Genomic DNA, 26970 nt, shown 5'->3' with positions numbered 1-26970 from the left:
CATTTTGAGACCTTTCAAAATAGTTGTGTTGGTGTTGGGGGGGAATTGTGACCTCTAAAATCCTGGCTATGAGTCTGACTGTGACTTCTTGTAATTGTAGTATTTTGACATAAAGGCCTGTCTTATGACTTCAGAATAAAACCACAGTGGTAAATGAGAATTAAACCAAATAGGCTAGAATCACAATAAAAACACCCAACATTGCTCTGAAGGCAAAAGAAACAATTAGCAATTTGAATAGGTATTGATAAGTAAAAACATAAAGACAGATAATGAGATTAAAGTTTCATTCCTTTTCAAAAGAGTTATGATGAGGGGAGTTTATCCCACTAAGTCAGGGGTCTGCAACCTGCGGTTTTTAAAAATGGAAATGAATAACTGTTTGTTGTTTACATTTTCATTTTTATTTATCATTGTTGTAGGTCTATGGTACGACGGTATGACATAAAGTTATAATATTATAAAGTAGTAATTTAACGTATTATTTTCTTTTTTTCTCGAAAGTTATGATTTTATTCTCGTTATATTCCGACTCTTTTTCTCGTTAAGTTATGACTTTATTCTCGTAATATTAAGCCTTTTTTCTTTGTAAAGTTATGACTTTATTCTCGTAATATTACGACTTTTTTTTCTCATAAAATTATGACTTTTTTATCGTAATATTACAACTTTTTTTCTCATAAAGTTATGACTTTATTCTCGTGATATAACGACTTTTTTCTTGTAAAATTATGACTTTATTCTCGTAATTTTACAACTTTTTTTCTCGTTAAGTTATGACTTCATTCTCGTAATATTATGACTTTTTTTTCTCGTAAAATTAAGACTTTATTCTCGTAATATTATGACTTTTTTTCTAGTAAAATTTAGACTTTATTCTCGTAATATTACGACTTTTTTTCTCGTAAAATTAAGACTTTATTCTCGTAATATTACAACTTTTTTTCTTGTAAAGTTATGACTTTATTCTCATAATATTACAACTTTTTTTTCTTGTAAAATTATGACTTTATTCTCGTAATATTACAACTTTATTCTGGAAATCTCAGATGTTTTTCCCCTCAATGTGACCCTAATACTCCGTAGTACATTTGCACTTTGGCCCTCACTGCATTAGATTTATATACTATATACTTAGACTATAAGCTGTGTTACCTTCATCACAATGCTCAAATGTTTTGTGGCTCCAGACAGATTTATTTATTATTATTTTACCTTAAATGGCTCTTTTGATAGTAAAGGTTGCTGACCCCTGACCTAAGTCCTGCAAACTGACTTCATTCGCCTTGTCCAGTTGACAGTGAGCTTGTAATGCGTCCTCCGGTCAGCAGGTGGCACTGTGAGTTATGAGCTTCATTATATCAGTCTGTTTTGTTTGTTGTCAGAGCATCAACTTCCTACTTGTTTCATGTATTCATGAGCAATCATTGATTTACTGGTGAATATTAGTGCATATTGCGACCATGCAGAGTACAGAGACTGACAGCAGACAGGTAGCTCGGTCAGCTTGTTGGAGGCTCTCAGTGAGCTGGTTCTCCTGCAGCATGCAGAGTGTTTTCTAGTCTCTTAGCATTCAGCAGTTTTAGGCTACAGGCTGGTGTTTTACTGGACTGACCTGCTGTCAAATAGAGATTATCTCTCTGTTGTTAACTTAACATGCCGCTCGCTCCTGCAAACCAGTCCCAGTTGATTCGGTCCAGTCAGAAGGATGAATATTATCAAACCTTCCTGAGAAACAACGCGAATGAAGCTTTCCAAACACTCGCTGGTGAGTTTGTTCAACTTGAACACACTTGGTCTTCACTTTAACATACAGTATCTTAGAGCAAACTAGGAGGTGCAGTCAGTCTCCTTTTCTCATCAATTCGGCATACATTTAATAATATAAAAATAATAATACACCGGTCAGTATCAAATCAGATAGTTTCCTTCACTGAAAGTGAAGTTTCGTGGTTTATTCACGTTATAACTGACTTCTGCTGTCCACCTGGTGTTTTGGTGGACTGGAGACTGGGGGAAATATATATATGTATATATTATATATAATATATTTGTCAGTGGGTAAATGCAGAGTTGAAGAGTAAATGTTATTTATTGCTAAAAACGTAATTAATATTATAATAAATATATAGTAATAAATAATATATTAAAATTGTAGTGAAAATTATATTATATTAAAACAATTTTTTTTATATTATAATAAACATATTTGAAAAACTGATAGATAGATAGATAGATAGATAGAAATGCTGCTTTGTCATTAGGTAAATGCAGAGTTGAAGAGTAAACGTTATTAATTGCTAAACAAGTAATTATTCATATTTTCACATCATAATATAATATATATAGTAATAAATTATATACTAAAATTATAGTTTACATTATGTTATATTAAATAAATAATATTTAATATTATTTATATTATAATAAACATTAAAAAAACTGATAGATAGATAGGTAGATATAAATGCTGCTTTGTCATTGGGTAAATGCAGAGTTGAGAGTAAACGTTATAAATTGCTAAAAACGTAATTATTAATATTGTTTTATTTTTGTTAAAAAATTATTAATGTTATTAATATTATTAAAACATATATAATCCCTCTCCAAAACTTTTCGGCTTGTCCATTCCTGGTTGAAATTGACTCTGTTAATGAGTGGGGTCTAGGGGGGGTTATTATGAAGAGTGGGTGGGTGTCAATGTGAGAATGTGGAGGGGGAGACAGAAGATGGACGAATGAATGAATGAATGAGTATGGAGAAGAGAGAAGCGTGAGTGAGTGCGTAAGAGAAGCAGACCTGAATAAATGAGGGGAAGGGATTTAAGTCCTTGTACATTTCTGATGTAACTGTGTATCACTGAATAAATAAACAACAAAAATGATATGGTTAACTACCTCAGCGCTGGTGTGGATGTTTATGAGACCCAAACTTAATACTGTGGATCTGCTTGCTACTTTTTTTTGTTTATTAAATTGAATGGTCACTCTGTGTGCCAGTGTGTGTAGGAAATTCAGCACTTGTTCTCAATATTAACGTTTGTTGAACTTTCTGTAGGATCCAAAAGATGGCTGGACTGGAGGAGAGAGATCGAGCTGCTGTCAGACCTTGCATACTACGGTTTAACAACATTCTCAGGTAGTTGCCCACCAAACCAACATGAAATCTCACTTTACTTCAGGTATGTTTAATTAGTTGTCTTATGATTAATTAATAGTTATTTATATCATTCTCCTCCCCAGGTAACCAGACCCTGGGCGAAGAATATGTCAACATCGTGCAGGTGGATCCCACCAAACGCAGAGTCCCCTCTCGGTCCAGACGAGGCCTCTTCGTCCTCTGCCATTCCTTCTTTCCGTACCTCCTTGACAAGGTCCTGGTGTGCCTGGAGAATGAGCTGGAATGTGGGCAGGACGGCCGAAACGGTGTCAGGCAGCGGCGGGCGGCGTCCGGGCTGTGGAGCCTGGAGTCTTGGCTGAGGAGATGGATGCAGCGGGCGGTGGGGCTGTTGTCGGAGCCCCAGAGGAAGGCGTGCCAGCCGGCCGTGTTTGTCCTCCATCAGAGTCTGACCCTACTGCACCGACTCCACGTGGCTCTGTTCTACATCAGCGGCTCCTTCTACCACCTGTCCAAGAGGGCGGCTGGTATCGGATATGTAGGTGATTTTTTTTTTTTACATGTGTTATATACAGTATATCTCTATATGACTGAATAGAAAACACTATTTATTTATATATATATTTGTATGACAAATACATGAGTAGGCCCAGCCATAAATTGACATATATAACAATGTCTGCATTCATACCTCACTCATGTCAATGCACGCTCTAAACCAAATATCCAAGTTCATATGTTTGTAACAACGCCTTAATGTATTCACTACTCGCCTAAGTATGAGGGGAAAATGCAGTTTGATTTGATAGAACAGGTAAAAGGCAGGATTGTTAAAAACATGTTTATTTTATTGGTTGGACTTTTTAGCAGCTTTCCAGCAAGTTCAAGTAGGGCTAGATGATGATTCAGTATGATAATTATCGTCTTTCAATGGAATCGTACTGTGAAGAAATCATATATCGAGATATCGTGATACAAAATTACATCGTCTAAACTTAAGATACAAAGCGCATAATAACTCAAATTTGTCAGAAAATCTGAAAGATTGCAGCTTTGTTTTTAAAATCACACTTAACATTAGTGTCATATATTGTCTTAATCTGATTACTCTGTATTGGTGTGCGTGGATGTAAACATAGTCAGTGTATAGTTGGGAATATTAATTTTTCTCTGTAATTTCACTTGAAACTGTTAATTTTGCACAAAAGTCTTGCATAAATACTCCGTACTCTTCATTTGTCTAGTATTAAATTCACTCAGAAGTATACAAAAATAATCAGGGAGTCAGGGAGTGATGACAATCTCCCTGGTGTCGTGTATCACGTTTACCACTGGTGGTACGCGTGCTCTCTCTAGTGGTACATGGAGGAATTCTCTGAAATATTTTTTAAAAAATTAAATAAAATTAAGTTAAAAACATATAATACTACAAAAGAAAATACCTTAACCATGAGATCATTGAAGTGGGATTTAAAATAGGTTTTGGCTTTGCTGTAATATTTTTATTATGAAACAAAAAAACGTTTGCATGTGCTACTACCAGCTCACATAGCAGCTACGTAGTTGGGTAGTAGTGCGTGCAAACATCCATGATTATTTTACAAGCTTAACCGTGATGACAAGATAGTAACCAAAATGATGAAGGGTTCAAAAACACTACAATTGTGGCTCCAAACGGGAAATATTATTATGGTTTTATGGTTTTATGGAAGAGTTTAAGTGCCGGCTCTAGTGCTATCCCTTTGTACAGCGCGGCTGTGGCTGACAAAAGTCAACAATAAGTCATTTTATTATTAGGAATAAATGTGCCACCTGCGTGAACTGTGCATTGCTGAATAGGGTAGGCCTATGCTACTGTATTTTAACATCGGTCATAACGGTGGTACTCGGAGAGCCAAATATTTTCTGAGGTGGTACTTGATGTAAAAAGTTTGAGAACCACTGATATAGAGCATTTATTTATTGAATTAGCAGAAAACATCCTATATAGTGATATACTGTATATCGTTATGAAATTACATACATCAGGATAGACGATTTTGGGCATATCGTCCAGCCCTAAATGCTCATTTAATCTGATCTTTAATAATTAATTGCAATGTTAAAAACAACTTGAGTAAGTACTTGACCACAGGGACAGCTTACATACTCACGTTCATTTGTTCCAGAACTTACACAACATACATATACATACAGTATAATCATGTCAAAAGATAAAGAAGACCATGACAAACTCAGTGATGGCCTGATGATCTACAGTAGGCCTTGCAGAGAACTGTGTTATATACGCTGTCACTTTATCCACATCACACCACCATGTTTCAGCTAAATATACCCTGTTGGTTGTTTTTCAGCTTTTCAGCATTTTGTAACATATTTGCTAACCATTGTTAGAAGCTAGTTAATTAGTTTACCATTTGTTGAGCGGGCAGGGTGCCAGTATGGGACACACAGTAATGAATAACTCTGTCCTGAAGACTGCCCACGATTTCACGGTTTATTGCACCAAACCTCAGATTTTTGTGGCACGTCAAAATACACTCGATTGCCAGTTTATTAGGTACACCTAGCTAAAACTAATGCACTCTAATATTCTGTCACATTTATATTAATGACTGTATTGTTTTTTTTTAGATACGTGTGTGTGTGATCTGGCAGATTAAAGATGTTTACATATTACATTATGTACATAGCTGCGTGTGATGGGGCTCAACAGCGATGACGTGACCATCAGGAGCAGCTACAGGCTGTTGGGGGCGCTGTCCCTCCTGCAGCTTCTCATCACCGTGTGTCTGCAGCTCAACAACTTCAGACAGAAACAGAGAGCCAGGCAGGAGTGGAAGCTCTACAGGACTCTCAGGTACAGGACCAGGTCCACACCGAAGGACTCAGCTCCTGGAGATGTGAAGACTGTTCCCCATCTCTTAATGTCATGGCAGGATTTTAGAGTCTAACTATCTATGAAAACCAGCCACTGTAAGAACTACTAGACTGTTTGTAATATCAGCAGTGTGTGGCAGTGAAAGAATAAAATACGTGACTTGAGTTTAATGCTGAACTCTTTGAACTGTCTTGTCTCCAGTCCTCAGCGCACACACAGATCTGGACCCAGAGCTGCCAGCTGTATCCTCTGCCTGGAGGAGAGGAGGCACTCCACCTCCACCCCCTGTGGACACCTCTTCTGCTGGGAGTGCATCACTGAGTGGTGCAACACCAAGGTCAGGCTTATGGCACGACTTTGATCTTGTTGTCATTATACTTTTGTGTCAGATTTATTTTGAAAGGCATCATGTTTTGAGGGACAGTTTCCAAGGAGAGTATTGTTTCTTATTGTTGGTGTCAGGTGATTGACATTAAGTGGATGTTAAGGCAGTGTGTGCATGGCTGTTATAAAAAACATTCTGCACACCCAGTATAATGAAACTGCAACAGCCCTGAAAATCAAGGCTACTTTTTCAAAATCCATAGAGGTTGACTACTGAAAAGTGTCCAATTGGCACCAAACAAATCACATGTCAGACTTTCATTTCATTCAATCTTTCTTCTCAGCCAAACAAAAGGTGATTACAGATCTTTGAGTCTTTGAGGCTATTTGGAACTTAATTTACCTGCTACGTTTAAAGAAAAATCTATTTGACTAATTTGTGTTGAATCATATTACCACACAGCAAATATGAAACCAGGTAGTATTCCGCCATAGAAAAGCTGTACACACTCACTGCACAGGGGGTTGGAGGAATGGAGGGTTAATGGGGTCCCAGTAGCTATTTTTTTTTACCACAGGGCCTACTAGCAGGTTGATCTGGTCCTGTCTACTGATTGGTGTAACACTGAATTATAGGCTCCAGGAACTTTTATTTTAAAGGTATAATGTGTAACCGTTGTCGGTTGCTGTTTGTACACACACAGCATTCAAAGTTGGCCACTCGTCGTCGGCTCAACAAGCGAGCGAGGGAGAGAGAGAGAGAGCAGCGATGATGTAGCGAGCTATAGAGTGACTGAAGAGAGAGAGAGAGAGAGAGCGCCGCTAGTGACAACAAAGCAGCAAATCGGAGAAATAAAACGTTATGTTTTGATTGTTTCTTGGCGGTTTCCGTTCTAAAACACCAATAAAAACACAACTAACGCCGCACAACTCTGCTTAACCCTTTAAGATGCCGAGTTGCTGGATTTTGAATGAATGCAGGCTTCCTCTCTGTTGGCTGTGGCTCAGCGCTGCTGGACACACACCGATCATAGCTGCTCTCACAGCACAGAGAAGAGCAGGAGGGGGATCACTGAAACACATAACACAACCTGTTCTCATCCGTGAAATACAGCCTCTGTGTATGTGGAGACATGCGCCTCGGTATCAGAAGCCGAGGGGCCGTGACAAAGCGACGTAGGCTGTTTGTAGACGCCCAGAAGAGTCCCAAGTAAAGCAAAGTAAGGAGGAAAGAGAAAATCCAGGCAGAGGGCTGCAGAGTCTCTGCAGAAACAGACCACCACCACACAGTAGGGCATAAGTGATGATTGATTTTTGTATCAACCTATACATTATTTTTTTAGTTAATTCTTTCATATTATACCTTTTAACTCAACAGGAGACATTTTCACCCGACCAGACCTTCATGAGGCAAAAGCCCAGTAGGGTCAAAACGTTTAGTTCCAATAACAGTTTTGGGAGCTAGAATCCAGTGCGCGAATACTTTCTACTTTTCTTGGACAGAATCTACCTCCTGCATCTGGTCTTAACGTCGACTTGAATATGCCCACAACCGTGTGTGTCTGTGTATGCAAATGTAACATTGTCACACGTGTGTTTGTGTTCTACATCCAACAGGCAGAGTGCCCCTTGTGTCGGGAGAAGTTCCAGCCCCACAGACTGGTGTACCTGAGGAACTACAGCTAGATCTGCAGAGCCTGAACCTCCACACATACAGACACACACACACACACACACACACACACACACTGCTGCTGGACTGTGTGCTGGCAGGCTGCCCCTCAGGAACATGTGGAGACATAAACAGTGTTTTCCAGCAGTCACTCAGAACGTTGTGCCAACATACATACTGCAGCTTCTTCAGGTAGAAACCTTTATGTTCTTTTCATTTTTTCTTTCAAATGAATTGCCTCTTTTGTTGTTGAACAAAAGTTATTGATCGAGAATAGAATGTTGGATTGTATCAGTCGAATCTTGTAAATATCACTTTTAATTAAATTAAAACTTTAACAGATGCTAATAAAATGTGAGAAATGTCCAAATAGTTGTCTGTTTTCTTCATTAGGTTGTTTCAATATCAATTTGAATATAATTTCAGGTGTAGTTGCCCTACGGTATTTATTATTTACAGATTACTGTTGTTTTTGGTCATTTACTGCCTGATAGAAAAACTGTCTCTGACTCTGTTGTATGATGGAAGATTAACATTAAAGCAGCGGTGGGTAGAAATGGAGCAAATATGATAAAAAAAAAAGAAGTTATTTTTATAAATCGGTCACTATATCCTGACAGTAGTGCATGAGACAGGTAATCTGAATCTGATCAAACTAGGCAGTGCTGATTAAATATGAATCAATATTAAGTTAAGTTAATGCCTATTTCTCTCCTCAAATGTTTTCAGAATCATCTTGTAGTGTACTGTTTAGCTGTAAAATGAGAAAGTTTGTGATCGGGCAGCCATGTGTAGATCTTTCGAGGAAATAACAAGCACCGCCCATCAGCCGGAGCACAGCCAATAGCTAGATTTTTTAAAGTCTGAAACACTTGAGTTACAATATGCTGAAAGGTTATTATGGAATTTTTGCCCAATGATGCCAAAAAATGTTTGCCTACTGAAGCTTTACATAAGGTATAGTCAGGGATGGACAGTATTTCTAATAAATGTATTACAAATACGCATTTTAAATAGAAAATAGTATTTTGGAATTTCTATTTGATAGAAATGATTTTGTATTTTCTATCAAAAATATTTTAGTGTTCTATATTTTTGATGACGTCACATGTATGCAAACTGACGCACCGGCAGTTGGACAGTGTGGCCGGTAATTTACCCAGGCTTGTTCAAGAGGCATGAGAATGGAGCTTAAGGTGGCTGAAACGTGCTGGTTGGTATACTTCTAACAAGTAAAGAAAAAAAAAACATAACTGTTTGTAACATTTGCCCTTATATTTGAGAGTTAATTTGAATTTGTCCCTTTAACTATTTTAACATATTTGTTAAATTAAAGTATTTTACAGGGCAAAAAAAGGAGAAAAACTGTTTCAGAACTGTGGTATAAAAACACTGACGTCTGCCACGAGAATGTGTAACTTGTTAAACGCACGCATGTGTTGTGCAGCATCGTCATTAAGAGGTAGACATGTTCTACTGTTACCAAACAAATCGGTTTATTTGGACAACACTGTGGCGTATTGTATCATTTGGAAATGCATGTTATAAAATCATATGTATTCATAAAATACAAATAATATACAAATAGTGTGTGGGTGCTATATTTTGTAGTTTAATTTGATACACTTATAATATTAATCTTGTATCAAATAGATTTTGATGTATTTGTTTCTATCTCTGGGTATAGTAAAGTGGATCAGGTGTCTCCATCTCCCATCCATTTTCCACAAATACAAGTGTCCACACTAACAAGGGGCTGCTGAATTCCTTTTGGACATCTACAGACCTGCGTAGGACTGCGCTGGACATCGAGGCAGGCTTATCATTTGTAGATCTGCCTCAGGCTCCAAATATCTCCGGAGACCTTTGTACACCTCCCTAAACCCTCATTATAGAACGGGGTCTTGTCCTGCTGTGTCTTGTAATGTAATTTGTTCTGACCTGCACTGTCTCTGTAGAGATAGAGATAGAGGATGATCTGCCATAAAGCTCAGATGTTCATCAGCACACTGGGGTCATAGGATGGAAAAATAGAAGATGTTGATTTCCAAACCCACAGATAATCATCTTAAAAGCTTGAGCAAAATAAATGGCGGTAGTTCAGCCCTCATGCCGCCTGCAGTCTAACAAAGTCGGAGCGTCACAGCGGCTGTTCCTCCTTTGCATAAAGTTGAGGTCTAGTCTACTTTATGCACATCACGGGCGTCCGACGTGACTCGCCGCCTCTCGAAACTCCCGAGAATCTTTTAAAATAAACGTTGTCGATCCAAACTGAAGACAGATTCAGCAACCGTATGGCTTCTTTCTCGCCTCAAATGTTTTCAGAAACACATTTCGGTGAACTATTTTCGTGATATAAGGGAAGACAGTTTCCAAACGAGCTCCCATGTTGTTTCCGGTTTGAAAGCTGGGAGCAGCAGCCCACGGAGGGAAAGCGTTCGTCCAATCAGGAGCCTAGTGCCTTTTCTCTAGTGACAGCCTATCAAGCGCCCAATCCTGGGAAGCGGCGTGTCCCCTCGCGATAAAAAAACACCCCGGGGGACACGTACCTTTAGAGTAGCATATAGGTAATTTAGAGTACGTGAGAAGTGAGTGGTGAAGCAAGAGAGAGAGAGGGTGTCGGCGACTGTGTGAGCGAACAAGTGAGCTAGTGGAGCAGAAGACAGAGTTAGTTCAAAGTTAACACAGTGGTTTGACCGTTCTGGGCTACTGTAGACACATGGCGGCTGGCTCCGTGAAGAGGACCCGCTCCCTATGTAGATATAAACACCTCATTCTATTCTAACGAATTCTTATTTTCAGGGGATTATACACTAAAGAAAGCTTACTTATTAATATTGTATTCCATTTCTGCTAATCAATCCCCCTAATAGTTACACACTGGTCCTTTAAAGGAGCGTTAGCAGCTAAACTCAACATATTAATGATTTTCTAGAGCCTCATGGCCCAGGCCAGCTGCCAGCATTCAAAAGTGTTTACATCCAAACATTCAGTCCCAACACACTCTGGTGGCAAATGTTCTGTCCTGTTGACAACCAGCCAGTTCTCTTACACTGCTGTCATTGGATAATCAGGTTTTCCCGTCCACGGAGAATATGGCTGACAGTGGAAGCAGATGCTGCCAGGCTAGCACTGATCCCCAAGCTCAATTAGGTCTATTGTAAACACTGGGATGATGAATGTCTGCTGCTCTTCCTCTTCTCTCTCCTCATCATTAACAGCTTGGCAGTTAGCTAATTACACACGAAAAGATTATTAACAGGAAAATATGAAACTTTCCTCTCTGTTTTTAACAGTGTCTTTAGGGAGGAAACGGAGAAAAGCTGTGGGTGGTGTTAGCTGCAGAATGACTAAGACTGAAACACGACTAAACTATCAAAGAGGTTTGTGGTTTTACAGAATCAGAATCAGAAATACTTTATTGGTCCCCGGGGGGAGGGGAAATAGAAATAAAGGAGTATTTAAAATGTAAATTATGTACATAATGCAATGTATAACACAATATATGTAGAGTAATATAAATAAGAAATGAGAAATATAAGAAATGTTTACAAATATGTGCTTCAAACACATACAATATATAACAATATAAGTAAATAAAAAATGCTGAGAAGTGGGATCTATTAAGTGTGTTAAATATAAATGCAAGAATACTATAAATAAGAATTAAACAAGATATTTCCTGAATGAAAATGAAATCTCAAATGTTTTCAGAGTCATCTTGTAGTGTACTGTTTAGCTGTAAAATGACAAAGTTTGCTCCGGCTGGAGGGCGGTGCTTGGTATTTCCTCAACTGATCTCAACATGGCTGCCGGGTCACAAACTCTCATTTTACAGCTAAACCGTGCACTACAAGATATTTCTGGAAACATTTGAGGAGAGAAATAGGCATTACAGTAACAGAATATTGATTCATATTTGATCAGCGCTGCCTAGTTTGACCGTTTGGTCGGAGTTTGTGAGTGATTGACAACCGGCTCTCATAGACGGCTGACTCCAGATCAGCTCTGATTGGTTGTTTTCTTCCGGTCTATGAAATCTTGCAGACGCCATTAGGAGCACCGGAGGACAGCGAGACAAACATGATTTTTTTCAGATTAGCTGTCTCATGCACCACTGTTAGGATATAGTGACCGTTTTATAAAAATAACTTTTTTAATCATCGTTTCTCCAATTCTACCCACTTCAGCTTTAATTCCTGATAATGAACACCTCAAAGGGCATTATCCATCCATGGTCACTTGCCAAAGAAAAAAAAATAAGACCATTAATTAAGATTTTCATTCATTTTGCGACCAAAATCTAAAGTTCTCCACAATCCATTCACTCCGTTTCCCTGGTAACCCTGAGGGTTTGCTAGTACCAGGTAAAAAAATTACCATCCCATAAGGTTCTTATGCAATGGAAACATTGTCCACTGCTCCAGTAAATAGAGTACTGCAGGGATGACGTATTTTATAGGCCAACCAGGAAGTAAGCATCTCCCTTGTTCCCTCGACAAAAAGCCATTGGTATTTTTCCATCTGGATTTTTGATTATTACAGAAAATAAGCTCTGTTTAGGATACTTTTTGTTCAGCAAGATAATCATCACAAATGAACAACAACTTTTAGAAAAGACACAGGTCTATAGTAACCCGGATGTGGTGAGTGTGTCACGGTTGCATCACGTCAGGCAGAGGAACAAGTTGTAAACACAACAAACACATGATCACCATACAAAGTTCACCAGCTCTAACTGTGTCTGTCAGCTGTTTGGGCCCATGAGCGTAGGTTTGGTTTCAGAAGTGGAGGGGGACACAATGACAAATAGAGTTTGTAGAATTATTTGATATCTTCCTGATGTGTATTGTCCTCATACATGAACAAATGACAGATAGAAGAGGTAGTCTAACTTGAATGCTGGGACAGTGGACCAGTCAATGCTGCCATCTGCTGGTTTGTGAACAATACCATATAGCAGTGGTTCTCAAACTGTGGTACGCGTACCACCCCTAATGTTACTGTAGCAGAGGGAGGAGGACAGAGGACAGGAGGAAAGAGGACAGGAGGACAGAGGACAGGAGGAAGGACTGATACTGACTGATGTCTTTGTTCTTCAGTCTTTATAAACTTCACTCAGTATTTTCATGTCAGGAATATGATTTATTTTAGATTGTTTCCAGTGAGATATTAATGAGTTTATATGGTGACTTTGCTGTTGTAAACATTACTGTTGCTGCTCTAGAAACAACATTTAGCCCAGTTATATTTTAAATACAGTATATATATATATATATATATATATATGTATAGCTAATATGCACACTTCAATATTTGTTTATTTATCGCAAGTCATATCGCAATATTGAACAGTGTTATTGCAGATGTCAGATGTTCCTCATCTGGTGCAGCCCAGTGTGAGAGGCTGTCCCTCAAATAGTATAAGAGTTGTGTGGAAGAGTTTCAGTGCCAGTTCTCGTGCTCCCCTTTAACAAAAGTCAACAATAAGTAATATTCTTATTAGGAATAGTTTGCCTCCTGCGTGAACTGTGCATTGCTGAATAGGGTAGGCCTACGCTACTGTATTTTAACATCGGTCATAATGGTGGTACTTGGAGAGACAAATATTTTCTGAGGTGGTACTTGGTGAAAAAAGTTTGAGAACCACTGTCATATAGGAACGCTTCATATCTCGGACCATCATTCACAATATTTCCTCCCAAAGACAGGTCAGCACACATAAAATACAAACAGTAATGTGTATTTCACTTTGTGTAAAACACTGTTGAAATGACCAGATATACCGTCAGACACAAACTTGTTTTAGCCTATATGAATTAAAGCTTCGGTAGGCAGTATATTTTTGGCATCATTGGGCAAAAAATCCATAACAACCTTCCAGCATATTGTAATTCAAGTGTTCTGAGAGAAACTTCTGCACCTCCTCATGGCTCTGTTTTCAGGCTTTAAAAAATCTAGCCTGTGACGGGAGACTTTGGCCAATCACAGGTCATTTCAGAGAGAGAGCGTTCCTATTGGCTGTGCTCCGGCTGGAGGGCGAAGCTTGGTATTTCCTCAACAGATCTCAACATGGCGGGTCACACACTTTCTCATTTTACAGCTAAACAGTACACTACAAGATGATTCTGAAAACATTTGAGGAGAGAAATAGGCATTACAGTAACAGAATATTGATTCATATTTGATCAGCGCTGCCTAGTTTGACCGTCTGATCAGAGTTTGCAGGTGATTGACAGCTGCTCAGAGATTTCAAGTCTCCAGCTTGGCTCTGATTGGTTGTTCTCCCCCGGTCTATGGACACAGAGGCACCTGATTTTTTTTTAGGATTACCTGTCTGATGCACTACTGTCAGGATATAGTGACCGCTTTATAAAAATTACTTTTTTTTAATCATATTTGCTCCATTTCTACCCACTGCTGCTTTAAAGGGACTGTTTGTAACTTCTTACATGTATAAATCAATCCGGGTCGGTGTGTGTCCCATGCGCGCGAGCATTAGCACGCGGCTACGCTGTTCAGACTCAGACTCCAACACAAACTACACAGAAGCACCAAAACCGCAAAGTTATATCTAGTGAAGCCCGTCTTGCAAAACAGTGCTGGCCGCAGTCAGAGGACGCGGGAGGCCGTAGCTTTGGTCTCCAGGGCCGGAGTCTCTGCGGTTCTCTGCTCCTCTGCCTGCCTGCTTGCCTTCACTCACACAGCGCGCTCGTTCTCGCTCGCTCAGCTCGCCCTCCAGCCGCGGTTGGGAGGCCGAGGCAGGAAAAGCCAACACTAGGATCAGCATCGATTCATGGAGAGACCTTTGTCTGGTCAGCTAACATTACTGCCAAGCAGGTGAAATATAGAGCGATATTGTGGTTTTAGAAGACGTGTGTCGCCTCACTGTTTTGACGGATGCTCGCTCACATTCAGGTAGTGCCTGCACACGGGCGAGGGCGAGCAACAAGACGCTGACTTTCGTTGACTTAACGGCCACAGGTGTAGCTGTTACAACCAATTTCTGATTCTTACAAACAGTCCCTTTAACTGTCTAACCCAATCGCAGCATAATAGCCTGTATACTTTCTTGTAATCATGTGGTTATGTAAAAAACCTATTTGTTTAATTTATTCATAACTATTACGCTCCTCACAACACCTTACAGAAATTAAACTTTTTCATACTATTTTCTCCTCTTTTTTATTATTTAAAAAAAAAATCTTTATTCAGTTTGGCCTATTTATATAATTTATTTTCTTCTGTGTCAGGAATTTTTCTAATAATAAAACAGATAATAAAAAGAATAGTGTTTTCTCTCTCTCTCTCATTTCCAACATTAGTCTATTTGCACAATGTCCCCCCGGTTCCTGACCTCTATCCTACAGGATCTTCAAAACAATAAAGCAATCTGCGTTTTATGCCACATAGACAAATTCCAGTCTGTTGATAGTAGAGTTACATTTCCTTCAGTAGGACTAGGAGCACTAGACTAAACCGCTCTGTGATGATCCCCCTCCACTTCCTCTCTCCAGGAGCCGCTGTAGAGCCTCCAGCTGGTCATATGACAGGCAGCCACAGACCGGAGACAGCAGTCAGAGTGAGAAGAGCTCTGCTGGAGGACAGTCCGTGTCTCTCTCTGTCTCTCTCTGTCTCTACATGCAGACGTCTGTTCTCGGACACGAAGGTAAGAACATAACCAGCAGGCTCTCTGTCTCCTCACTGCTGCTCAAACGGAACTAACATACTGTCTGATAGAAACATAAAGACTGCAGCAATGAGAGCAGAGGGATTGTTTTTCTCGCTTTTTAATGACACCGAGGAACAACAAGTGTTGCTCGGATTAACATTTCAAAACCAAAATACAGCTATAGCTTCCTATGTAGTGACTTTTGATTGCGAAATAAGATGCGTAGCTCGAAAAATTGTTTTTTAGCGCGTTTAACATTAAATGTGACATATTCTACTCACTTTTCAAGATTCATGCTTTTATTTCGGCGCTCTACTGGAAAATGTTTCCATGCTTTAATGTTGAAAATCAACATAGTCTATTACATTAGCTGCTGCAGCACTACTATAGCGCCTGTCTCTTTAAGAGAAGCCCAGTCTTCTTCTGTTGTCGGACAATAAGCTGAGAATGAAGAGAAACCTTATAGCTGTAAAGTGACTCAACGAGTTTTTTTTTATTATAAAGCAGGCTTAAGTCCTATATAAATACTGTGAAAGTATCGAAATGCTCAATCCACAGGGAAATACACAGAGCCTGTATTCAGAAACTCTGCATTTGAAACAAGCTGTCTGGATTTCTGTCCATTTGTGATGTCACAAATATACAATATTTAGACCCTTTACACAGATTTAAACGTAAACATTCTAAATGTGTCCCAGTTTATTCCTGGTTGCAGTGTATGTGATTGTCATCAGCTGACAGGAAGTACACATGGACCCAAGCTGTTGCCTAGCAACGCAATTCTGTTGCAATTCCCTCAAAATGCGCTAAAACAGAGCATTTCAGACAGAGAGGTAAATACAGGCATATTCAGGCCTGAGGAAAATTAAGTTTTTTTTTAACATCACAGCATGTAAACATGTTCTAATAGAAACACAAAATACAAGTATGAACCTGAAAATGAGCATGATATGGGACCTTTAAAGCATTGTTGCGATACTTAATACTTTTCCTGAAAATTAGACATTTTCTGTCCTGGGTGCAGAAGCGCACTATCATGTGCTCTTGTAGGTAAGGCAAAAATAAACAAGGGAGTGTCATACATCATACCTTTCACACAAACTGATTTTTGTGTTCTTTTTTAAAAGGAACTATGTCTGTGGTGAAGCTGGAAGAGTGGCGAGAGCGGATTCGTAAAGAACTGGACAACGTAGTGGACTTCTGGCTCAAATACTCACATGACACAACGCATGGGTACTGTAGTTAAACTGCAATGCTTTCAAATGAAAAAATTGTCTGCTCATGACTTTTTTTTTTTTAAAGTAATACTACCCACTTGCATGCCAAGCTGTTGTGTACAGCTGTTTGCGGTGTGTGCCTGAACCTCTTGCTCCATGTTTCAGAGGCTTCTTCACTTGTATCGGGAAGGATGGGAAGGTTTATGATGAGCTGAAGTACGTCTGGTTGCAGGGTCGACAGGTAAGTCTCTGTAATGATGCTGGCAGTGCAAAACAAGCAATCCCCTGTATGAAATGTGGTCATCAGATGTTATGTGAATGATGTTTTGGATTGTTTTCTTTCACAGGTGTGGATGTATTGTCGCCTGTACCGAACCATGGATCGCTTCCACAAGCCTGAAATCCTCGAAGCCGCAAAAGCCGGTGTGTGTGTGAATGTCAAGCTTGATTCAGCTAGTTGAAGTTAGTGTTAGTGTGAGCGCTACTGAAGTGTAGAGAGAGATAGTTTTCTATTCCCTCTCAGGCTGCATCACTGATGAACTATTAATAGTTATAGGTTCACAATGTATATATTGGCAGAGATTTTGACTCCCTCAAAACTGGACCAATTTCAGAAGTTGTTGACCGTATTTGTCACTTAGACACAAAAACATGGGAAAATAGGGTCCAGGTTGAAAAATACGGAAGTTGTACTTTAGAAGTCTGGATGTTCAGATGTTGTTGACATTAACAGATGAACATTTAAGTTTAATGTGATCTCAAAGTTTCACACACATCCACAGGTAAATCTTTTCAACAGATGGTGCAGCGCGGTGTTCTTTTGTAGACTTACGTGATTAATGACAGTCATGATATTGTTTGCTCTGTACTTTCTGCTAATCATCATCAAGGCACGGTGAAGTGCACAGCGTGTCGTCAAATCTTGGATCTTCAAAGTGAACATGAGCATGATATGTCCCCTTAAAATGTCATGTCTGAATAAACCATGTAACACCTGCAGTATGTCTGAATGACTACTTTAACATGTAGATGAAGCCAGCAGTTGTATGTATTCATGTCTGAAAAAAGGGCTTATACTCATTGCACATATTGATGTGTCTAATCAAAAGCTAATGTTTTGTTGTTCTATTTGCACCTTAGGAGGAGCATTCCTGAGAAAGTTTGCTCGTGTCTCCAGTGGCAGCGGTGGCCAGTTGAAGTGTGCCTTCTGCTTAACGAGGGATGGTAAAGCAGTCAAAATTCAGAGGACTATATTCAGTGAGTGTTTCTACGTCATGGCCATGGATGAACTGAGCAGGGTCATTGGGGACAAGGACATGCAGGTAAATAAAACAATAATTAAAACTAGATAGATTGTATATTATACGTCGGATAGAAATAGTATAGTTTTGGGGCCTTAGGATGACCGTGTTGGTCTGTCTGTCAAACACTGCAGAGGATCATGCTCTGACTGCTGATCAGAGAGTACTATGAAATATGAATATTCCTGGTCCTCTAAGTTTGGTGTTACTCCGAACCTTTCTTCTTTCACCATAAAACCAAATTATCCCTTTTCACTAACTCTTGGTTCATGACAATGTTTCTCAAAAACTAATGGCTGAGGATGGCTCCGTCTTGTCTCAGGGGGTGGAGCGGGTTGTTTCCAAATCACAACCGTTCAATCCCCAGCTCTGTCTCAGAGAGGCCGGTTCAAACTGGGACCATTGTGTTGTGACATAGATGTTACATGTATTGGATTTGCGCTACTTTTGTGCTGATAGTGCATAAACAGAAACGTTTGTTGAAACAGACTGTAGAACTGGTTCCCTATTTTTATTTTATTTTGCAAATCTGGATCATGGTTTCCCAAAAATGGTGCCAAATCTATTTTGACACTTGTGACAGTGTGACAGACAATGGAAGACTCCCATCATAATAAAACTGCTGACATTGTCATCGTCAGAGCCAGAACACTTAATATCCAGTACACGTTAGAGTGTTACAGTGATATGTAGTCTTCACCTTGTGGGAGCCACAATGAGTTTATCTTAAGATGTAGCCTATCAAAATATAACAAATATGTTATGTGTACCAATGTTTTGTACTTTGTGGTCAATCTACTTTTTAATTTTCAAACATATTTGGTTTATTTTTTCAAAAATATTTTGACTTCTGACTTTTAGCTGTTCAGTGTTAATTGATAAATTCATCCACTGTACGGAGGCACAGCGGTGCTTTGAGCTACATGCTAACATGCTTACAATGACGATGCTAAAATGGTGATGTTTAACGAGTAATGTTTACATGATCACCATCGCTTTTATGTGTTGGCAGGCTAACATATGCTAATTAGCATTAAACACAACATGCAGCTGAGGCTGATGGAAATGTCATTAGTTGTGGTCATAGGCCTATAGCAAAGTATTAGACAATATAAAATGTTCGATTAGTGGTGCTGTAGGAAAAGTCAGGGAATCACAAGTAATTAGGGTTCATCCGCTTGGCACCATAAATATCTGGACCAATTTTTTTTTGCCAAAACTTATAGTAGGTGTTGAGATGTTTAACTTCTGACTCGCTGGTGGCACTAGATGAAAAGTCAGGAGATGACTAATCCTCTGGGGAACATGAATGTCCATGACCAAATTTCATGGCAATCCGTCCAATACAGTAATTGCCAAAATATGTATATATATATATATAAATATATATAACAAGAGATGTCAACATCATGGTGGCTACAAATGAAAAGTCAAGAGATCACCACAGTCCTTCAGATTGGCTAAAAAGAACAAAATAAATATATATGAACATGAAAGATGAGGGGAATGACATTATAGGCACTGCACTGATGCACGGAAAACAAAATATTTGAAGTATGGAACTTCATATAGATAAATGTTGCATTACAGAGTCAGCACCAGTTTGTTTAAAATGCCTTATTAGGGAGTTGATGGCTGATGTGTTGCTAGCTTACATGCAAGGTTTCATTTCTCGGTAAACATGCCTGAACATGCTTGATCTTTCGCAACCAACCTCATTCCCTCAACATTATCACACCATCACTCTGACAGTCTGGCCTCTGCTCTGTTGTGTTGCTAGCTGGAGGCTGAACAGATGATGGAGCAGCTGATCTACTGGGTTAAGGTGGACTCGTCAGGCCTGGGCAGGCCCCAGCTTCCTGGAGACGTTCCCACCAACAGCATGGCAGTTCCCATGATGCTCTTGTGTCTGGTGCAACAGCTAACTGAAGGCCGGGGTCAGGAGGTCGTTCAGAAGTACAGTGAGCTGGCCAGCTGGTGTGTACAGCAGATTCTACAACACATCCAGGTATGCACACATAGAACATGACTGATGCTTTGGGGTTAAAGTGACTTCATAAATGGATGAGATTTAGGGTAGTTAGTTATTCAAACGGCCCCGATGGAGCTGACCATGGATGTATAAAGAGAACAGAGCTGACGGGAGAGCTAGCGACGACTTTGGCGAAGTTAGAGGAAGTATACACGTGTGACTACGTCCGGTTTTCAAAATAAGGTGTTAACAAAGGGAACTGTATATACAAAAAGATTGATTGGATTATATTAACCAGAAGTATAAAACATTACATATCTCTTATAAACTAAAAAGAAAATACCACTAATTTGTGAGGGAAGTGTCTTTATTCTTTGATTTTGGGGTTGCTGGAAATTTTTTTATAAATAAGTCCTGACAATGACTGATATATTTGACTTCAGGACATCTCTGACTACTTACATGCTGAAAAATCTAAATTTCTTACTGTATTAATTTAGATATTTTCCAAAGTAAAAGTCCCTAGAAGTGTATGATTCAACTTTTTCCCATGGTCTAGTTTTAAAAACGTTAACAAAAATCACAATAAATCGTAATATCGAATCGCAATACTTAAAAATCGCAATACATATCGAATCGGCACCAAAGTATCGTGATAGTATCGAATCGGGAGATACGTGTATCATCCCAGCCCTAGTGTATATACAGTATATACTGTACATGTAGCAGCGTCATCATGCAGAAACCTACGTCAGGTCACGATGTGGAAAAAAGTGATATTCGCATTATCACTAATGTCAGTGTGCTTTTGATGGGGTGTTCCTACCTCTGGAACAGAAGCTTACAGTTACAGTTAGTTACAGTTTCACTTTGACTCTGTGTTAGAAGATTGTCGTTAGTGCAAGTGCAATATGTTAAAAATGATAAAAGGTAATTGAATTTAATTGAATTCATAAAAAATATTTTTTCTTAACTTGGTACAGAGAGACGGCACAGCTATTTTAGAGAATGTGTCACTGGAGGGAGCAGAGCTACCGGGTTGCTCGGGCCGACTTCAGAACCCAGGTAAACACTCCACTGCCTGCTGACCAGTCAGCCACATGATAGCGAGCACAATGAGTCCATGGGGGGATCTTTGGTTGAGCTCTTTTCCTGTTCTTTGTTGCTGACCTCAACATTTTCCACTTGTCTTTGGTCTTCCCCACGTGCTAACCTGTGCTGACTCAGGCCATGCCCTGGAAGCAGGCTGGTTCCTGCTTCAGCTCAGTAGAGAGCAGGAGGACGAGGAGCTCCAGAGGACTGCCATTAACAAGTTTGTGGAGCTCCCTTATCAGTGCGGCTGGGATAAAGAGCATGGCGGCCTCTTCTACTTCCTGGATGTGGATGGTCACTGCCCCACACAGGTGAATCAATCCTCTATACACATGATGGTGTTTTCCTTTAAGGCCCAGACACACCAACCCAACATTCAACAATTGGCCGAAAAAACTCTGACACAGGCCGACTGGAGCCGACGGTGCGGGACACACTGAAAAAACAAGGTCGACAGACGCTCACCGACGGCCGACCGACGGCTTGGTGTGTCAGGGCCTTTAAACAGTGGATGCTGTTGCATTTTGCTTGTAATAGTAGATATTGTTTGCATTTGGCTGATCACTCATTTTAAATCAGGCTGTCTGATACTGCTGCTCGTGTATTTGACCAGTTGGAGTGGAACATGAAGCTGTGGTGGCCCCACTGTGAGGCTCTCATCGCATTCCTGATGGCCTACAATCAAACCAAGAAGCCAGAGCTGCTGGAGAGATTCTCTGAAGTTTATCAATACACCTTTAACCATGTGAGTTTACACTGCAGTGCCAACAAGGCACAGCAGGACAACTGTACATTTTTCATTACTTATGTTAAGGTATAGTTCAACATTTTGGGGGGGGGGGAAACATTTTCTCTTTCTTTTCGAGTAAGATGTTCAGATGGACATCAGTCTCATGTATGTGTGTTACTGTAAGTATAGAGTCAGGACAGGTTAGCCTAGCTTAGCATAAAGACTGGAAACATTTTGTGGTTTAGAGGGAGTTACGTGCTGGAACTTTTTCTTGAGAAACAACATCCAGGTGTGCAGCATCACAACTGTCATCACAGTTCGCTCTTTTCCAGAATGGGAACTTAACCCCTAACCTGGTGCTCCCCATAACCTGAAATTTTAAGAACCCACAAGGTCTTGGTTCGCAGCCCTGCTGTGGGTTTCACAAACAAGGAGGTTTTGGATACCTCCATGATGGAAGTGCAAGTGACAGCCGGGCAGAGTTAGATGTGTCGGAGTACAGAAAGAGTAGCTTAGTGTTTTTGAAGATGTTCAATGTCATGGCTGAATATTTAGATTATTTCCACAATGTGGATGAGGTCTTTGTATTTATTTGAGCCAGAGTGTACGGATATTCAGATTTCACAACAAGACTTACCCTTGAGCGGCACTTGGACGTAATAACAAACCGGATCAAGCGAAAGGTAAAAGGTAAAAATTGTTTTATTTCTCTCTAGGGTCCCTTCTATAATGTTGTCAGACGCTTCAATACAATCTGAGCCTGTTAGTGGCAAAAACGATCACTTTTAGTGGACATAACGTTCCATTACGGCATTACAGCTCGTGTTCTCCCTCAATACTGCACCAATTTCAGAAATTGTGGTCCCCATTAGTCACTTCGACACAGAAACATGGGGAAAGAGGGTTGAAAAAATACTGATGTTACCCTTTAAAATGTATGTTTTGTGAATATAAAAAGTACATATATTGGTATATTTCTGTGCACTGTAGGCCTAATATACTGTATGTGTGCCTGATTCTTTGCAGTTTCCTGATGCTAAGAGCGGAGAGTGGTTTGGCTATTTGACACAAGAAGGGAAAGTGGCACTGGATTTGAAAGGAGGCCCTTTTAAAGGTAAGAACAGAATTGCAATGGAGAATTGACTCAAGGCCAAAGCAACAACAAAAAACTGTAAAATGACCTTAACGAAATGCTTGTGGAACACAGAATAGCTTAAAACAGATGGGCACTGTAGTTTTTAGCTGTATTTCTTTACCAATAAGAGCAAGGTACAGAGAAGTCCTGTCCTCATAGTAGTAGTAGTAGACACTAACATGCTTTCTACTACTTTTTTTACATATCCAGTAGTACTTCCCAACACCTGGAAACACACACTGATGTGGGAAATTGGTGGAATTCCCCTTTAAGGCCTTTATCATTACTGTTTATACTGTGCTTTTGGGATGCACGTGGAGCCTGTAGCAGTTTCCTGCTTTGCCTGGTTAGTAAGATAATCGTGTTTCCCTTCTCTTCTTCAGGGTTCTTCCATGTGCCTCGCTGCCTGTACATGTGCGAGCGTATTCTGGACGATCTGCTGGGTAACAAGGACTGAGCATTCCGACATGGGAGGTTGTAATAATGGGATTGAGTCTGATTTGTCTGTTCACTAAATCGTACTCCAATAATCAGGTTATAAAGCAAATTGCACTAATTTTCAAATATGCTTTGCTGTAAAGTTAGTTTTGTCATCTCATCACAAACATCCAGTCACTGAGCGGCGGCTCGTACCATTTGTTGTGAAGCTATATTACAGCAATATTACTACATTAAAAAAACATATTCTTCATATATATTTTGGCCACCAGTGGCAGATTGTATTGATTAATTAACTCAATCATGTTTTTTCTTACTTTGCACCCTTCTGACATCGTGTTTTTAAGTGGCTGTGAAGATATCCTACTATTGATTTTGTACTGTTAACATTCAAAGATCCAGGTAGAATACCTAATATGACAGTCAGGGCTCATACTACATTCACGCTTGCACTGACATCTATAGGCAATTTAGACTTCACCTGGCTTTATGTCTGCGGATGGTGAAAGGAAACCACGCAGACACAGGGAGAACCTAAAGAGATAACTCAGCATGCTGGATTGAGTTCCAACCCAGGACGTTTCTTGCTGTGAGGCAACATTGTTAACCATTGAGCCACTGTTCCTCCCTCATCATCACAACATTAACACCAAAAAAAAACAAATGTTTTATTTAGAAATGTGCCTTCTACATGCACACGGAACTTTTGAGCCAGCTTTGAAGACCTCTCAAGGCGGATGTATCTTTACATCCTATTCATTCCAGTTTAGCTAATGTAGAAACTATGCTACAAGCACGCCAATGGCTATTCTAACATACTGGTGAACCACAATGTATGTTAGAGAAAGAGTTCTGCTACAGTAGCTTAGTGCTAGTCACATGCTTCGGATCTGTAGACTTAGACTACAGGCCATTGTATATTGAAACATGACAATATTACATAATAAATGTGCAATGTAATGTATGCAAATGATTTCATTGAATTCATTTGTAATTAGACAGTTCATGATGTTCAAGTTTCGGATATGACAGGTGATAGAAGAATATTTTGTGAAGCCAGCACTCGCAGAAAGTAGGATTTGACTGTAAGGAAGGGATCTACCACTGTATACAGCATGAGTCAGTTCATGATCATTTTTACTTATGAGAATTATCATTATTATTATCACTTTATACAGTTGATATGGCCAGCTTGCTAGCTAACTGTTGTTTTGGGGTCATGTTCAGCTCCTGAGAAAGAATTCTGGCACTTTAGCCAAAGAACATATATTACTAAGAAGTGAAAGTCAATTGTTTGTTCCATTGCAACATCAGCACCCAGCAGCAGAGCTAACGCTTCTGCCATTTTGGACTGAAAGCAACTACCGGACGGTAGTAAAAACGTTTACAAAGTGCCGTACAAAAGTAAAACTAAATAATTTCTATTCTATTGTCATCATTTAATGTCTCTACCAAAATGGCTTGTGTTGTACAATAAAAAAATATTATAAATATGCATACAATTTTCACAATTTTTCTTATTTAGTTATTAAACTTTTTTCTGCCCGGCTGCTTCCCAGAGGAGCAGGTGGTTGTGTCCTATGCTTTTGCCCTGCGTGTTAGTAGATAGCCTACACCTACATAAAATGTTGCTTATGTCATGCTACTAGCACTACTAGCTACTGGCCGATAGCCGGTTGTTTGGGAACAGATACGTTAATACATCCACCACAGTACAGGCTTACAGCATTCATGAATTACAGCTAATATATCCATTATCCAGAAATGAGTTTGCATTTTAGCACTTCAGGTTCCCTCCTCTGGAAGTCAATTGGTTTTCATTTAGATATCTGAAATAAGGTCTGTAGTTAACACAAGCTGAAGAGATTTCAATGTTTTGTTCTACAATATAAAATACGTCAGTAAATATCCCACACGTGAATTTGGAAGCCTTTATGTGTCTTTAAAAAGGCGGTTGCTAACAAGTGGCTAAATGAGACGACTAAACGTCATCACGCCAACTCGTCCTCCTTTACAGCCTCGTTGCGTGTACTCGCGGTCATGCGACTGTGGCGTAGTTCGCTTATAGCCTAACGTTAGCTTTTTATTTCTGGCGATTGCATTCACACTTCAATAATCATAAAAGTGGTGTTGATTTGTGAAGATTATCTTGCTGAACAAAACGTGTAAGTATCATAAACGTTTATTTGTCACAGAGCTTATTTTCTGCATTAATCCCAAATCTCAATAGAAAAATACCATAGACTTTTTGTCGAGGGTACCCAGGGCGGTGCTAACTTCCTGGTTGGCCAACAGAAATAAGTCATCCATGGAGCACTCTATTAAAGCCGCATATAACTAGCAGGAAGCTGGCAGAACCAGATATGTCATATGAGCGTGCAGGGCGGTGCAGTCATGGATGTATTAAAAGAACGGTTGCAGTCCCTTGGGTCTGAGGCACGTTCATTATGTCGAGGAAAATAACTCTGGATTCTGCAATTAGTTCATTTTACAACTTTTAGGACATAATGGGTTTAAATGCGGTGCTATAGTACTGGGAAGTTGATTTACCTAAAAAAAATATATTATCCTCTGATTTACAGGCATCTCTTTATATGTCTAGTTTTTGATGTCTATTATGTCAAAATTTAATTGAAATATGTGTCGTGTAATTATCATGAATAATAATTTAAGTGATTATATGGGCATACATACCAATCATAGGTAAAAACATTGCTAAAATTGGCTGAATTATAATAGACAGAAGTTTTTAATTTATTTTTTATTTCACAAACTGGTCATACAGGTTCAATTACAAGACATATGCAAAACTGTAAAAGGAACAACAAGACAAAATAACAGATGCCAGGGGATAAACAGCTTTCAACTTATAAGTACAAAGCCAGGGAAAATAAACATTTAGATAAATATATTAAAGAAGTGCATAAAGTTTCCGTCTTCATAGCTTTTTGTTTTCGGAGGAGAGAATCAATTTAATGTATTGTTTGATTTCATGTTCATATACAAAAAATGAAGGTTTAGATTTACTAAATTTGGATTTATGTATATGAAATTTAGCTAAGAGAATAATCAGATTAATAATATATTGTTCTTTGATTTTTACTGTTACCTTTATGGAAACCAAACAAAACATTCTCTAGACATAGAATAAAATCAGGGTCAATATTATCAATAATGAATCTACTCAAGTCCTTCCACAGCCTTTTTGCTATATGATCACAGTGCCAGAATAAATGAAAAACAGTTTCTGGGAGTACATCACAGAATGAACAGTTTACATTGATGTCCTGTTTAAATTTAACAAGATAATGACTTGCTGGATCATATCTGTGACGGATTTTAAAGGATACTTCTCTTATTTTGTTTGTCAAAAGATACTTATAGGGTAGAGTCCAGATGTTCTTCCACTTGAGGTCTTT

General features: G+C 39.2%; 2 protein-coding genes across 2 annotated transcripts; both read left to right on the top strand.

The window, feature by feature from the left end:
* Positions 1–1372: 1372 nt before the first annotated feature.
* On the top strand, positions 1373–8364 carry pex10 (peroxisomal biogenesis factor 10). The gene is made up of 6 exons (XM_074643127.1): positions 1373–1768; positions 3058–3138; positions 3243–3655; positions 5811–5977; positions 6200–6335; positions 7940–8364. Exons 1-6 carry the CDS (start codon positions 1657–1659, stop codon positions 8006–8008), a joined length of 978 nt encoding a protein of 325 aa, XP_074499228.1. The 5' UTR covers positions 1373–1656; the 3' UTR covers positions 8009–8364.
* Positions 8365–15503: 7139 nt separating this feature from the next.
* Positions 15504–25046, top strand: renbp (renin binding protein). Its single transcript, XM_074643126.1, has 11 exons — positions 15504–15663; positions 16794–16899; positions 17049–17124; positions 17231–17306; positions 18024–18205; positions 19965–20192; positions 21140–21221; positions 21384–21559; positions 21862–21993; positions 23005–23092; positions 23497–25046. The coding sequence occupies exons 1-11, from the start codon at positions 15636–15638 to the stop codon at positions 23568–23570; spliced, it is 1248 nt and encodes a 415-aa protein (XP_074499227.1). The 5' UTR covers positions 15504–15635; the 3' UTR covers positions 23571–25046.
* The last annotated feature ends 1924 nt before the right edge of the window (positions 25047–26970 follow it).

Source organism: Sebastes fasciatus, chromosome 8, assembly GCF_043250625.1.
Source record: "Sebastes fasciatus isolate fSebFas1 chromosome 8, fSebFas1.pri, whole genome shotgun sequence".
Taxonomy (NCBI): domain Eukaryota; kingdom Metazoa; phylum Chordata; class Actinopteri; order Perciformes; family Sebastidae; genus Sebastes; species Sebastes fasciatus.
This window is presented reverse-complemented; position numbering and strand designations above follow the sequence as displayed.